General features: G+C 36.3%; 1 protein-coding gene and 1 pseudogene across 3 annotated transcripts; one reads left to right on the forward strand and one right to left on the reverse strand.

The window, feature by feature from the left end:
* The first annotated feature begins 32 nt into the window (after window positions 1–32).
* Window positions 33–1,585, forward strand: LOC149730723 (uncharacterized; annotated as a pseudogene). Its single transcript, XR_016385672.1, has 3 exons — window positions 33–665; window positions 979–1,170; window positions 1,272–1,585. The product of XR_016385672.1 is annotated as an uncharacterized LOC149730723 (transcript).
* On the reverse strand, window positions 823–15,113 carry LOC149730724 (uncharacterized). Of its 2 annotated transcripts, XM_089884446.1 has the most exons (16): window positions 14,956–15,113; window positions 14,552–14,665; window positions 12,863–12,949; window positions 12,147–12,310; window positions 11,687–11,819; window positions 11,235–11,358; window positions 10,380–10,549; window positions 5,468–5,707; window positions 4,171–4,309; window positions 3,836–3,946; window positions 3,306–3,418; window positions 2,681–2,859; window positions 2,184–2,337; window positions 1,871–1,982; window positions 1,268–1,426; window positions 823–1,116 (listed from the first exon to the last, which is right to left on the reverse strand). In XM_089884446.1, the coding sequence occupies exons 1-16, from the start codon at window positions 15,050–15,052 to the stop codon at window positions 921–923; spliced, it is 2,292 nt and encodes a 763-aa protein (XP_089740572.1). In that variant the 5' UTR covers window positions 15,053–15,113; the 3' UTR covers window positions 823–920. The 2 variants fall into 2 exon arrangements, with proteins under 2 accessions (XP_089740572.1, XP_089740573.1); XM_089884447.1 differs by lacking the exons at window positions 12,147–12,310; window positions 14,956–15,113.
* Between the last annotated feature and the right edge of the window lie 828 nt (window positions 15,114–15,941).

Raw genomic sequence — 15,941 nt, forward strand, 5'->3', positions numbered from 1 at the left:
TCCTAAGTCTACCAAACGAGACGAAGTTCGACATGCGGCCAATCGATGGAGTCCTGCAAAATCTGAGTTACGAGCAGCTCAAGAAATGGTTTGCGCCGTTTATCAGTGTACAAAGGCCGGCAACTATTACCGAGAAACCAAGCGATCGGTGAGTCGGAAAGAAGTTTTGTAACCGTTCTTACAAACCTGGGTGAAATGGCTTATCCACGTGAATCGGACGAACATATCCGAAATGACGTCATGTACAACATGCTCTTCAATGGATTACGAAATCGCAATCAGGTTGAACAATTACTGTAAAGTTCCGAAAACAAATTAGCATACAGCACAGTTTTATTGAAACAGCCAAAAGCTACTCGGCAAAAAGGAGCGAGCACCTGTCAGTCAACCCGTCACAGTTCTACAATCTAATGAAAAGAAACGACCGACCGACCTACCTCCCTCGATCACGCAATTACAAGGACAACTAGAGGAGACATTTCACCGACAACTATAACCAAACAGGACACGACACCCGGTCTTCTGAAAAAGAATTGAGAACGTGCATCAACTGTGGTGAAAACAGAACACTTGTGTTATAACGACTGTCGTTGAAGAAGTTACGCACGTAGTAACAGAATGAGTGAATGTAACTTTTTTATAAAGAAAATCAAAATTTCCCTAAGGTATAGACTGACCAAAAAATGGTTTTATATTTTTTAAAATAATCTGTATATCTCTAAAGCCAATCTAAACAAGTCGTGGTGAAATAAGTAGATTTTTAATAATAGATTTTAAAACAACTTCAACTTCTTGGCCTGTAAAAACGGTAACTGACAACTGTAATGTACACAGTATCTGTGTAGTTTTATTTTGCATCAACTTTAACAAATTAACAAATGTAAAACCACAAGATAACAATAAGCTTGGGCTGTATGACATTAAAAATTCCAATTATTGATGATAATGGATTCTCTGTTGGTTATCTTGTTTAAACAGATGAGATCGGCTCTTCCATCATCATCTCCATACCCAGCAAAGATGTGAGATTTTCTACCAACACAGAAATCTTGTAAACCGGCCCAATCAGAGTGAACTTCAAACCGATTATCAAAGAATGACAAGATGATCATTTGACTGCAGAGAAAACGGTTGAGATGAACACATAGATATGGGTTGATAGAGCATGAGGTATAAATGTGCACCAATATGTATAGTGTATAGTAAACAAAAAGCATGAATAAGATAGTGAACCAGTGTTATAACTCGACTTAACCTTTTTTCTTACCCAGAATTCCTGTCAATACATGCCAAGTCATCATTGGTATCAGTGTTAAAATCTGCTGACTCGTTTAACAAAAGTTGATTTTCTGATTGACAGAATTGGTAAGATTGTTGGAATGATGAATCGTAGTTTGTTTCTCCGTTTATTGTCGGGTAGAAGGATCTGTGAAGTGAAGGCAGGGTAAAGTTGGTTTATTGGTCTGTCGGCAATGCAAACAAAATAAGGTGCAAACTGTCAGTGAACAAGTGCAATTAGAAATGAATTACAGTAAGTAATAATGAACTTCAATTTTATAATCTGTAATAAAATCACTAGTTTCTACACCACCTACCATTTTTCAAACTGCACCTAAACAATTATTCTATGTGCAGCCGAAAGTAAGTATGACTCAATACTGTTAACGATGTGAAACATTCCGGGAGCAAGAAAATTCCACTTTACCACCATAAAGTTGTTTCTTCCAAAACCAGTAAACTTCCAAAGGCGGACATTTTTAAAATGCGACCAATTAAAATTGTATTTGACCACCAGAATTCCTTATTTTCTCCACATGCTGTCATTGCTGACTAATATAAACAAACAAAAAAATAAGAAGAATGAACTCACATATGGTTAGATTCCACGCAAACAACATCAACTGAATCATCTTCGTTAAACTTTCCCCGCACGACTTTTCCCGAGGAACAGAATAAACGTGAATTCACATCCATTATTCCACCTGTGTGTACTTGCTTGGTTAAATAGAGAACTAAAGAAAATTTTAGAAATTGATGTATTTAACTTGTCTTATAATATATTTTTGTCTTGTGAGCTTGTGAGTTAGGGGTGGCCTGTCATTTTCTGTCAGAATAGCCTGTTATTTGCATTGAGTGCTGCAAAGGACTAACCCACTTAAGAAAAAGTGCGAATTAACACGTACCTTCTACTGATCTCCTCCTAATCTCACTTCCTAAATCATCTGACTCTATTATAACTGTTGTCAAGCTCAGTTTACCGGTGGGTGGCGTCATGCCATAAGCACATCGACAGAATCTCTGGATTTCTTGGGAAGCGATTTTACTTCCTGGTGTGTTCTAAATTATGAAAAAAAAGGAATAATAAAGCTTACAGTAAGATGTATATAATATCTTTAGTTTATGCCTATAATATAAATTGGCAGTGAGCATAAGGTGTATGATAACACCATCTGTGTGCATGGAAGAACAGCTATGTTTGACAGTAAGCATGACGTGTATCAACACACATTGTATGTCTGGTGTCCAAGAATATGCCAACGTTATATCTCAACAGTGAGCATGAGGTGTATGAATACAGTAATACACCGTATGAGAAGACCCCTATATTAAAACACTATGTAAAAAAAGAGGTCTCTGGTCACCCATGTTTAATAACAAAACAAACATAAACTATTCTTACCCCTTCACATTTGCTGACTTTTGCAGAATACTCAGCGCAAGTTCTTCTTTTCTTCTCCTTAGTCACCCCATCACAGTTAAAAGGACACGCAGGATACCAATGAGACCATCCAGTCCAATTAGGGTTACGATGAATTTCTCTTAACTTTTTGTAAAGGGCTTTTTCTTTCTCAATATCCTCTGTTAACATAGAGTGGTTTTATAAACTTCGTTGGCTTACAAGTTACCAGGACGTGTATGTAACTTTGTGGGTGATTATTTTTTATTTTTTTGGAGAAATATTTTCTAATATAAATAATGTATGACTGACAATTTATACAACCCATGAAGGGTCACTAGGTTGGAGCAAATATCATTTAATATATTGGTCAAAAACACATAGATCATTTGTAGACGCGACTGCTGTTGCCTAAATCCAGAGAGAGTGTTAGTAACTTACAATGAATGTTTGCTTTAAACAGTGGCTAACTAAGACGCAACCATGGGAAACAAACCTTAACAGTAAACACTCTAGTTGTTAAGTCCTGTAGGTCTGCATGAGATGAGGAACCCCATTTTAATCCAAAAAATATAAAGTTAACATACAGTTATTAACTTGTTATTTTATGCAGCAGTAAATAAAATACCTTTGGTTTTACAGCTAGGTTCAGGGCGACAGTATCTCGACTGGTAAATATCAGCACCAAAAATCCATGAGTTTGGACAAAGTCCCTCTTTCTTATTAATACAATTACGTCTCCTGCAAAGCAATCAAGCATAAACAACACTACACAGTAAACAAGCTACTAATGGAAAATTCAAAACAATAAGCATTCCCTACCCCATGCCTCTACACTCAATACCACACATTGCATACAACACTAGAAATTTATTATACTAAATAACAGACAATAATACAGAACAATAGCTAGGCTGCATGACACATTGGAGTTAAGTAAAACCACCAATGATCTGCATTTAGTTAAAAAAGTTAAAATAACTGATCTTTTTTTACCAAACATTCATTTTATTTGCCTTTTTTGCGTACTGCTTACTCCCAACAGTATAATGTTTACTTAAATATACGAGGACCAATTCTGTCGCTAATCGCGCAAACCAAGGTTCTTTGCAGAAATTTTTTTTAAAACAAATGAACATTCCTATTATGAATAACAACCTTGTTTCTAAGGCATGAATCCCATGTTCAAAATGGCAAGTCAACGAACACGCACTCCACGATCCCCATTCCGAATACTTAGGACTGCATGCTTTCAACTTACAAACCTTCCTGCATACACAAAGAATCAAATGAGGTAAACCGGCATAATTTAAAAAAATCCTAAACATACATATTAAAAATACATTAAAAATGTTAAACCTCTCTCCTTATTTACTTTCTAAAAAAGCAAAAATTAGTCTTTTTTTCTGATAACTTGTCTGCCTATTGTTTCATTCATACCCTCTTTACTTAAAACTTAATTGAAATAAAACAAACTGATAACTATATCTAACGTTTCCCAATTTTTCCCTTTGCAATCCTGAGCGAACTGTCCATCCTTGTATTCACATCTTCTGTATCGTTGAACTATTGCACCGATCGTTCCACATGTTGCTCTGCACGCACCCCAAGGAGCCCACTCACCCCATCTCCCTTCAAAGTAAACAAAATATAAATGGGTCGTGCCATAACTAAGTAGTTAGGGCACTTGCATCATTGTAACCAAAACACGCTGGGTTCAATACTTAATGCTAATATCATTAACATCGTATAGCCAAGATACTATAAAAGATTTTGCGCTATCGTATTGAGTATAATAGGTTGTAGCACCCTGGGTGTCGGTTAAAGGGTTAACTTTAACTCTTGCCTAAATCTTGAGGACCCTGGCGGGTAGAAACTCACGTTCTTATACATTTATAATAGAAATAGAATATAGAAGTATAAATGCCATAAGTTTGTTCCAAATATTTGGAATGCAACACCACACCTTATTATACTAGTACAACAAGTATTTAAATGATACCAACAAAAGATTCAGCAAAGTATGGGAGTGAGCATGAGCAGTTGCCTTTCTCAGTCTGCGAATTTCACGGAAGCTCGAAGCTAAAGCTTCCGTGAAGCTTCCGCAAAGTGAAAGACGGCAGCTTTTTCAAGCTTTCATCTTTTTACGTATGCTATTTAACGGTTAAAAGCATAGTCTGTGGCTTTCTCCTAATGCGAGCAAATCGTGCTCACAAAGCATTATCTCGTTTTCTGAAAAGAAACAGGCATGAGTGTGCTCCATGAGAACGCGTGCTCATAAGCGTTCTCTCGTTTTTATAAAAGAAACAAGCGAGAGCGTAAGAGTGCTCCATGCGAACGCAGAAACAGGGACGGCGCACTCTCTGCGAACGCGTGCTTTGAAACGATCTCTCATTTTTAAAGGAAAAACTTGAAAGAGTAGGACCTAACGTGTTTTGCCTGTTCTGGAATAAACTTGGAATTATGACGTTCTAATCAAAGTTATTAGCGTTAAACATGTTAATTTAACACGCGAAAACACACGATTATACCACACATAAATTTGGGTATTCCCCATAGTATTGCGTCATTGGAAGCTCAAAGCTGCCGTGTTTAAGATTACAGAAGCTTTTACGAGCTGCCGTGTTTTGATCTGAATCTCGTGGGTTGCTTTCTTAATAAAAATATTTTCTATAAACGTTTAATTTGCATTTGGGAAAGTCCGAACATAGACTGGTTTCTCCAGCCCTATAGATTTTTATTTGTTTACCACTATTTGCATACCAGTACGTCATATTAGGACAGATTTACCTTTCTGATTTGCAGCCTTCCGTTTGCATTTATACAAACTATCTATTTCTGCGATGTCTGTTTCTGAGGGATGTTCATTCGAAGAAGCTATACTATATCCAGTCTTTAAAACAACGAACGTTAGTTTCCCAACAATTTGAAACGCACGACTGTGGTAATGCATGAGGGATTTCACGTCATATTCGTATCCAAAGTCAGCCACAGCTTCCGGCCTTGCTTTGTCATATTGCCGATGATATTCTAAAAACAATAAGATCTTCAAGCAGGATTGTAAAAGTTGTAATTCCGGACAGTAAACGGTTAATTTCATTGAAAATCCAGACACATTATGTTTTACAATTGTCTGTCACCCAAGCTACCAAATCCTGTTATAAACCGTCTTACTGACTAAAGGCACAGTGTAGTGCAGCTCTGTGCAATAGAAAATGTTGTTAAAGCTGCGATTTAATGTTTTATGTTCGTCGCGTGTTCGTAATTATCAGCTAACGAAATCGTTCGAGTAACAAACATTACCGTGCTGCAAATGAGATATTTTGCACTTAATTGTTACGTCACATTGTAACATAACTATTAACTATGGCGTTTCATTATCAGTAATGTGCCCACTACCCAACGAACCAAGAGATCAAAACATCGTGTATGAAAGTCACACTTTTACGCTCTGCGCCCGCATAGGAAATAAAGGAAGACGCATGGGGTATTATACATTCAACATTTAGCAAAGCAATAGTTGTGAATTTATACTGTGAAAAATGACGAAATGTAACGTTACTGTGATTAGCGAGTAGCCTGTGTTTTATTAATCATACGATTCATATATTATGTTAAACTTTTTGATTTAAAATTAGTGTTACAAACATAACAAGTTTACATAAAATTTAAATAAACTATTTTATGGGTAAAATTACTATCTTGCAACTGGGATTCACGAAACTCTTGCTTTTCACGCGGTGCCTAAAAACGACTTTGTTTGGCCTCTGTCCAAGCTCGGCCGAGAAGATACTTTGTAATAATATATTACAATTTGCGTTGGTTCCAATTTACTAATAGCGTCGCTCCCCGCTCTAATATTTGCACCAATTACATAACCGCGATTTACTTGCATTTAAAGTTTAAACTATTCTTGGTTGCTGGTTTGCACGAACCGTTCCGTAATTTTAGCTTTTAGCGGTGTTCTCACAGGTCAACCGATGATGTTAAAATAGAGCGCCGTTTATGTCGTCAATAAATACTGAACTAAGAAACCAAAGAGTGTTGTTGGCTGGAAGTAAGAAAGTTGGTTTTAATATAAATAGGATTTATTTCTATTTAAAAATCCAGACGTTTCGACGATCCGGACGGTGACATTATCACCAAAAAAGGGGTATTTTTACAATCCTGTCTTCAGGTGCATTCGTGCATAAAATAAATTTTCTGGTCAGTTTCGATTCAAACATGAAAGGTGACTGCCCAAATTTATGATTTGTAGAGACCGACCAATATCAATTGTTTCAACCAATACCAACACCCAGTGGCGCAACCAGCGTGTTCAAAGGGGGACTGTCATATTTACGTCCAGTCAACGTTTATCTCTGACGCGATAAAATACCCCCCTTATTGGTTGTGCAGACGAATGTACATTCTACTTTACGCGGTAAATTAATGGTAAAAAGACGTATCTAAATTACTAAAAACAAATGAAACATTGGTGACAGTTTTACGCATGTCCATCGTAGATAATTTAACGAATCTTTTCGTCAGAATACCTTTGATAATCCATTACGATTGTTACATCATAAACGAGATTGTTGATAAACAATCGTGTTTTATTCTCTCCCATACGAATGATACGATCAGTAGTTCTGTGGTTTTATCAAGTTTACACCAAACGATCGCAAATGATCTTTTAGTGATTGTTATAATTATAAGCATTAGTTTATTTCACATACATTACGTTGAGCGTGACATTTCATGCTATCTATATTCCCCATTACAGTGGTTTCCAACTTTTTAAAACCTGGGCGTTGCTTCATGCGCGTACAAAGTATTTTTCCAAGCCTATTTTTACCTCTTGGCATACGTAAAAAGGGCTAAAATCCAACCTGTTTTCAAGCACTTGCAGGCTAAATAATCTAGGGGACAATCGCTATTATGACGCCAATAATCAACGTGTGAATTGCTATTATGTCGTAATCAGTTGCCAGGTTCAAACAATCGCTTTTATGATGCAATGAATCCACGTGTAAATCCCTACTATTTCGTAATAATTATGCTGCTTGACTGAGGAAAACATCGTAAATATACAGCATTGCTACTTCTGGAACATGTTTAGGTTGTTTATTCCACCGTGTTACCTTGTTTAATAGGCAAATTACATATATTTTACACGCAACTTTGAAAAAGCTGTGTCAAGTTTGTGTTGCGAATTCTCGCTGAAAAAAATACTGATGCGTGCGGTTTCTAATTTCACTATTTAAGATTAGTTGTTCACGAGCCTTCAGTAGTTTAGTATGTAGGTGGTACGAGAAGTCGAGAACGTTGCATGAACCTAAAAGTGTAAAGCGAGTAAATAAAGTTTGGGAACCACTGCTTTATATGCAGATAAACCGCGATTATGTGATTTTTTTAGGTGAAGTGCTAATATAAGAGTGAGGAGCGACGCTATTAGTAAATTAGAACCAGCAGAGATTGTAATATAATATTTCAAAGTACTGCCCGGTCGAGATTGGATGAAAGCCAAAAAATATTGTTTGTTGGCACCGCACGAGAACCAGAGTTTCATTACGTCACTTTTCACGAGAATAAATTCACATCGATTGCTTCGCTTGTTAGGTGTGGAATGTATGCTACCGCATGCGTCTTCCTTTATTTCCTACGCCGGCGCAGAGCGTAAAAATGTGACGGTCATACACGAAGTTTCGATCTCGTGGTTGGTTGGGCAGTGGGCACATTCCTCCCGATTGTTATATTATGAAACGTCATAATTAATAGTTACGTTGCAATAGGACAAGTGACGTAACAATTGAACGAAAAATTGTTTCAATTCCAAGCGAATGAATGTAATATTGAATGCAACGCGTGTGTGTGCGTCTTAGCACTTTCTGGCTGCGTGCGTGTCTGCGGAAAAGGGGGCTGTCATGACAGCAAAACAGCCCCCCTGGTTGCGCCCCTGCCAACACCGATATTTTTAGGTATTACCGATACTAGGGATGTGCTGAAGTTGTAAAAGCTCGGGTTCGCCGAGCGCGGAGCTTCAACGAAAAGCTCGGCACGAGCCCGAGCACCTATGACGTCATTAAGGAGAAAGGCGTACAAGAATGCGTTCCTATTCAGCCGAAAAGCGTCGCTAATCAAAATAATACAAGGCACGAGGTATGCGGTTAAAAAGACGTCTCGTTTTGTAATTTCCAGTATTGCAAATTGTAAAATTCATATAAAAAATATCTAATTAAAAATTATTTCTAACGGATGCAGCCAGTGTGGCAACCAGCGCGTTCAAAAAGGGTATGTCATGCAGATTTAAAACAACGTTATCTCTGACGCGATATAAACGCTTTAGATATTTGTCTTGCACACTAATCTATTTTACTGCGGTTAATTAGGACTAATATTACATTGTATATATTAAATTAGAAACGTCTTTCTAATAAAAGAAACATTGGTGTAAGTTTTACGCATGTCCATCGTGGATAATGTAACGATTATTTACGTCACAATAACTTTAATAAACCATTACAATTGTTACATTACAAACGAGATTGTTATAAAACAATCGTGTTTTGTTCGCTTCCATACGATCTGTACTTTTTGTATAATCTTTTTTCTGATGATTAGTTTAAATGCAGGTAAATCGCGATTATGTGAATTTTAATTGATGCAAATATAATAGCGAAGAGCGACGCTATCAGTAAATTGGAACCAACAGAGATTGTAATATGATAGTACAAAGTATCGTCCCAGTCTAGCTTGGATAGAAGCCAAAAAAACATTGTTTGTTGGCACCGCACGAGAACCAGAGTTTCATTATGTCAATTTTAACGAGAATAAATTCACAACGATTGCTTCGCTTGTTACGTGTGGAATCTATGCTACCACACGCGTCTCCCTTTATTTCCTAAGCCGATACAGAGCGTAAAAATGTGACGCTCATACAAGATGTTTCGATCTCGTGGTTGGTTGGGCACATTCTTCCCGATTATTATATATTATGAAACGTCATAATTAATAGTTATGTTGTAATAGGGCAAGTAACGTAACAATTGAATGAAAAAATGTTCCAATTCCTAAGGCAAGAATGTAATATTAAATGCAACGCGTGTTTTAGCACTTTCTGTCTGGGTGCGTGTTTGCGGAAATAGGGCCTGTCCCTGTCATGATACAAAACACCCCCCCAGCAGTTTATATTATTCCATTATAAAGATAGGGAAACATTGGGCGCTCGTATAATTCGACACCGGCTGTAATTTGATACCGCAAATTCGCTGACATTGCGATTTGTTACTTGCAAGAGAGCAAATTCACAACGAACGAAAAATAATTAAAGAGAAAGCTACGCTGACTAGTCTCGTTAATTTTTAGCAGCTTCACATTTTTCATTTTTTATACTTTCGCTCTCGCGTGCGACATTATAGCAATAAAATAGGGCTCGGCGCTCGGCCCAGATTTCAGCGCTTGGGCACGAGCTTTTGAGTTGGAGCTCAGCACATCCCCAACCGATACCGATATTTTACAGTTATTTACGGATATCACTATAGTGAAACATACAAAATGACACATATAATGTTGTACTACTCCAGGGTAAGAATGAGGTATGCCATATAGCACATAAATATACCAATACACAATGTGTGACTGGTGTATAAAAAAATACATGTTATATCTTAATAGTGTGTAGCAGCAAGAAATGTACAAAACAATTGAAAATCCAGCATACCTTTTTGAATGTTTTCATAATAAACTTTAATGTACAAATCCCTGTCAGGTCTTGACTGTTCATGGTAAAAACCTGCCGCGTGTAATATCTCATGCATAACTATAGATGCTTTTGAACAACCAATCCCGAGAGAAACATATTGCCGCCATCCAGTTTTGCCAATGAATGAACTAAAATTACAGAGGAAATTTTAAAGCCTCCTATGCAAACAGAGAAAAGTTTTATTGGGTATTAAGCCAACTCTAAAGAAAGTCACAACTTCAAAGGTAGAGTATGCCACTATACCTACCTATTACACAATAGAAGTTAACTTTAATCTTCATCAAATGTTTTTCTTACTTGTAATAAATAAAAACCAGGGTCCCATTACCTTCCACTATAACACTTTATTTGATGTATTTTCTACATCTTTGCAACCCAAACGTGGGTCATTTAGTTTGCATCATTTATATATTCTTCTGGTTAAGTCGTTTAATATATAGGTTTACAAAACGTAGAGTGGCATGTGATTTTAAATTAGGTCCTCAAAGTGTGGCAACTTTGCATTGTTATTGATTATGTAAAAGCCTAGGAGGCATTGCATATAAACGAAAGAATGTAACTTACAATGGTAGCAGCGATGATCCTTGAACTCATTACCCCTGGGTTAGAGGCAGGGGTACTAACTAACTGTGCTACGACGCCGAATATTTATACAACTGTAAGGAATTCTATGTACTAGGTGTCGCGCCTTATGAGTTCTCTGGTTAAGGCTAGGATTGGCCAATTATCTCAACGTGATACATTAATGTCATATTGCCATTAATTGCATTCTGTTTAATGCATTAGTTGATGGATTTTATTGTAAAAACTTACCTACACCCGTTTCCTCTTATGAATAAAATATGGGCCTTCTCTTTTTTGCGTGGCACTAAATCTATACAAGAGTGCCTTGAAAACCAATATGAAGCCTTGTACACAGCTCTGTAATCGCCAGTAGCTGAAAAAGGGGTTTAAAGATTTAAATCCTAAGCTTTTTATTGACAATCATTTTGTCGCTGCATTCTGTCTTCGTTTTAACTATTTTTTATAATTTAATCATTGCTATCATAGTCGAAAGGACAAATATAAGACTGTCATTCTTATAAGAAAAGTGGCAATTAACAGTCACTTAGACATGAAATATTCAATCATTAAAGTTTAATGTTAAGTTACCAGTACATGTCATTGTCAAGTTAGTATATCAATATCAAATTTGGTAATAAGTGTCTTGACACAAACATATAACAGTCCTAATGATGAACTGATAGGATTACAAAACGACTTACTTATTGTAGGATCAAACACGTATGGAATCTGTACGCGACCATTTACCCCCAACTCCCAAAGGGGCGCAGTTGTTTTAATTGTATTCCCAGTAAAAACATCGAAACTACCATTGTCTGGTGGTGCAATGAATCTCTGCATGACAACTAAAGGTTAATCAGGGCAAAGCCACAGTTCACATTTATAAGCCAGTTTAATGCTGTCTGCACTTTTGTAAGCTAAGGCCTTCAAATATTTTAAAGTTAGCAAAATTCCAAATTTAGCATAGCTGGCTAGCTGCAATAGCATAACCCTAAAAGGCTAAAACATTAAAATTACAAAAATAATGCTAACTTTACAACTAACAGACTTTTTGCTTTAGAATAGAAAAACATGTTGAGTAAACAAGATCTACCATACATAACTTTAAACAACATGGTAATATTACTGCTCTTTTGTAAAAATAATAAATGTAAAACTAACATCCAGTGCTCTTTGTATGTTGGCCTCATTAAACATAATGTCCGATTCATATGTTCCATCAGTTGCACACAAACAACTGACTGCACAACCTCCTTCATTCTTATAACCAAGTGGACAAGCATCAGAACATGTTGTGATATCGAACTGACATTTTTTTTTCGCGGCTGAATATAAATACAACAGAGCCTATGTTAAGTTTATTACACATTTAATTACAGTCATGTACTATGAAACTGTAAAAATTTCCGAATCCGGCTTGACTTAGTCTTCATAAAGTTAAAGGATTCTCATATCGAAACAATGGCCAGAATCAATTGCTACGAAATATGCAACAAACAAAATCAAGTCAAACAAACTCAAAACAAAAAGAGTTGTAAATTACGGTGTCAAAGCTGAAGAAGAATTGCATTTGTTGTATATATAACTATCGACTTACAACTAGGGATGTGCTGTAATTCAATAAGGCCAAATTTGCTGTCTTTGCGATTCACTTGCAAGAGAGCAAATTCACAACAAACGAAAAACAATTAAAGAGAAAGCTTCACTGACTAGTCTCTCGCGTGCAAGTTGCAACATAGCAATATCATAGGGCTCGGCGCTCTGAAAATTGGACCGAGCGCCAAGCCTCAAAAATGAAGACGCTTGAGCACAAGCTTTTGAGTTTGGGCTCAGCGCATCCCTAATTACAATTCAGAGACCAGATGTTAATTAGTCACCTTCACATTCATTCACATCAAAAGGAGAAACTTTTTCCCCCTCATTTTTTGCTCTCTGACAGGAATATTCTTCAGATGGGGACATACCTGCAATGTTTATACTTTGTCAGTTTTAACTTTATAGGCTTGTAAACCTAAGGTTTAAAGTAAAACGGAAGTGTCTTCACTAGTGCAATTAACACTGACGATAAATCAAAAACTTTAAAGTTTTGTATAGAAAAAAGTTAACTAAAGATTCAACCTAGTAAAGAGTAAAAGACTCTTTGTATGGTAATACTGCCGCTGGTGACCAGTGAAAATTTTGGTCTCAAAATGTTCCTTACGTCTCCCTGATACTTGCTGTATAATTATTTTAATAAAACTCGGGCGTTAACTTTGAAAATGCGCGAAATCGTGTTTCGTCACTGTATTTTCCACACGGGCCTTCAAATGTTACATTACTATGTTATAGAATGCGTATTACCACCTTTGATTTATACATTACAGATTACGTAATTTGTTAAGTTTTTGGGGAATTTAGGGGTTATGGTTGGGTAAGGGTTAGGGCTTGGGGTTTTCTCTAGTATAAAACAGTGCGAAAAACAAGATTATAACGTGCTGTAACGTACCTAATATGTCACTACTGTGACGTAACATATCGCTAGTGTGACGTAATAAATCGTTAACCTTAAGCAAGTCAGGCGAATTACGGCAACGAAGCACATTTTTGCGCATTTTTAAAGTTAATTTTCGACAGGAACGCCCAACATTTTTCAAAAAAAAATTGCACAACGGGTATCAGGGAGACGCAAGGAACATTTTGAGACCAAAATTTTCACCGGTCACCAGCGGCAGTATCACCATTTGTACAAGTATGCCAGCAGTTATAAAAACATCGGACTATACAAAGAAGAAGGTACACTTTTTCCGCTAGGTCGTTTACTTTTTTTGTTTTATTTTTACCAGCTTTAATTCCCGCACAGTAGAATACTTTTTTTTTCAAGCTTTTTTTGTTTGGTTAGCACGAGTTTGGGGTTGTGGGTTTAAATCTTATGTGTATAAACCGTGAAACTAACTGTTCCCCATAGAATAGAGAAACGAATGTGTCATCGCCTCCTAGCGGAAAAAGTGTACCTTACTTCTTTGTATAGTCCCATGTATTATAAAATACATGGAGCTATACAGAGAAGACGGAAAAATTTTTCCGCTAGGAGGCGATGACACAACACTAACCCCTAACACTAACCCTAACCCCTAACACTAACCCTTAACCGTTTTTACGACCGCACGAGAGTTTACGACCGCACGCAAACCGCTACACCACAGACTCGATGACAGTAAACACAACGAAAGAGCGTATATAACCGACCTAATGTGGGAAATATGTTCTTACTAGTGTTTTATGTATTTAGAAAGGTATTTTTATTATTTAATTAATTTGTTTTACACTTATTAACACTTTGTAGTGCTGTTTTGTTCGTTTTTCCGTATTTTTTAATTTAAATAATTACCGCCTCTAGCGGAAAAAAATTTCCGTCTTCTTTGTATAGTCCCATGTTTATAAAATTGGACCCAAGCCCCCCTTTACCCATGTCTTCTATCAAGACTATCAATATCCTCTAAAATTACTGTGCCAATTTTTCCATTATTAACTGCTTTCATCCATTTACATGATAATATAACGTACACTTTAACGTTTAAAACACTCACCTAATACAATAGCCAGAATGAGAGCTATTACTCCAACAACAAGTATTCCAACCATTGCTATTTTAACAGTAGTTTTATCATCTTTCTTAGTTGGACGTTTTTTAGATCCTTGAACTAAAAAATTGAATGTGGTATAAAATAGTAAACACAAATAAAAAATTATACACACTTATTGTTAACTAGTTTGTGTGTATTTGCTCAGCTGTTAGTGTTTGAGGCTAAACATAAACATAAATTGAATGAATAAAATGCAACTTTATCTCTGTGGCTGAAAAACAACAGTGTATAACACTTCAATACTTCATATACACCTCGTGCCAGTTTAGGAGTTTTCAAGTATGTTACTTTGTTGGTGGTTGTTGTTTTTTGTTTCTAATCAAATATATTACGTAACACAGACTTACCACCCCCGCCAGCTTCTGCCTGCTTGCGATGATGACGAGGTTTTTCCTTTTCCCCAACTTCCGGAGCAGGGCCAGTGCTAACATACAGTTCCTCCATTTTTACAATCGTAAAAAATTATGTCTGAATTTTAAACGATGATCCAAAATTTCCCGCCAAAAATTTGTGAACATAAATATGTTAAATTTAAAAAAAAAAAATTAAACTTAATGCAAAATGTTGAAAAACATAAATAAAATTGGACAGGTTCTGGTAAAAATTGTGTTAACCGTATACATGTCTGGTGATACGTTGTAGCAACTATTATACTACGTGTGTTCTAACTGGCACAAGATTCAAGAACCGCTGCACAGCGATATAAATGTGCTAGGTCACAAAAATACACACGCCAATTCGTTTTCATGTGTAGACATGCTGTCATTTGTACTAGACACAGACTAAAACACAACTGTGCTATATTTAGTAAGTACGAGCACGGATTAAATGGGGCTTCACATAATTAATGGTGTAAGTGACAAAACGAAAATATTTTGGCGGATACGAAACTGCCCTGCAGGTCAAACGTCTGAGAGCAAAACATTTTATCCAACAACAGCTTTATCAAATCTTACTATATATTCATAATATGAGTACCCAGCAGTGTCAATCGTATTTTAAAGAATTCACATCACTCTTTTCAGAGTTGTCAAAATTCGAATATATAATTTGTAAACGGACGATAACAAAAAATAATGTAAACATGGACCATCTTACTCCAACCTATAATGTGTTATGAACACGGAAATTAACTTATTTAATCAAGTACTATGTCTATTTTATTATCAGACGGCTAGTGCATTTTCGTTATAATGTTACAAAGGAGCTGCAATGTTAAATCGAACGCATCAATCATGTGACGTCAAAACATCCGGAGTAACGCTAAGAAGTCATAACGATTGTTAAAATGCTACTCTTAAATTGCTAACTTTCGAAAAACTTTTTTTTCTTA

The sequence above is a fragment of the Ciona robusta genome, chromosome 9 (assembly GCF_009617815.1).
Source record: "Ciona robusta chromosome 9, ASM961781v2".
NCBI lineage: Eukaryota > Metazoa > Chordata > Ascidiacea > Phlebobranchia > Cionidae > Ciona > Ciona robusta.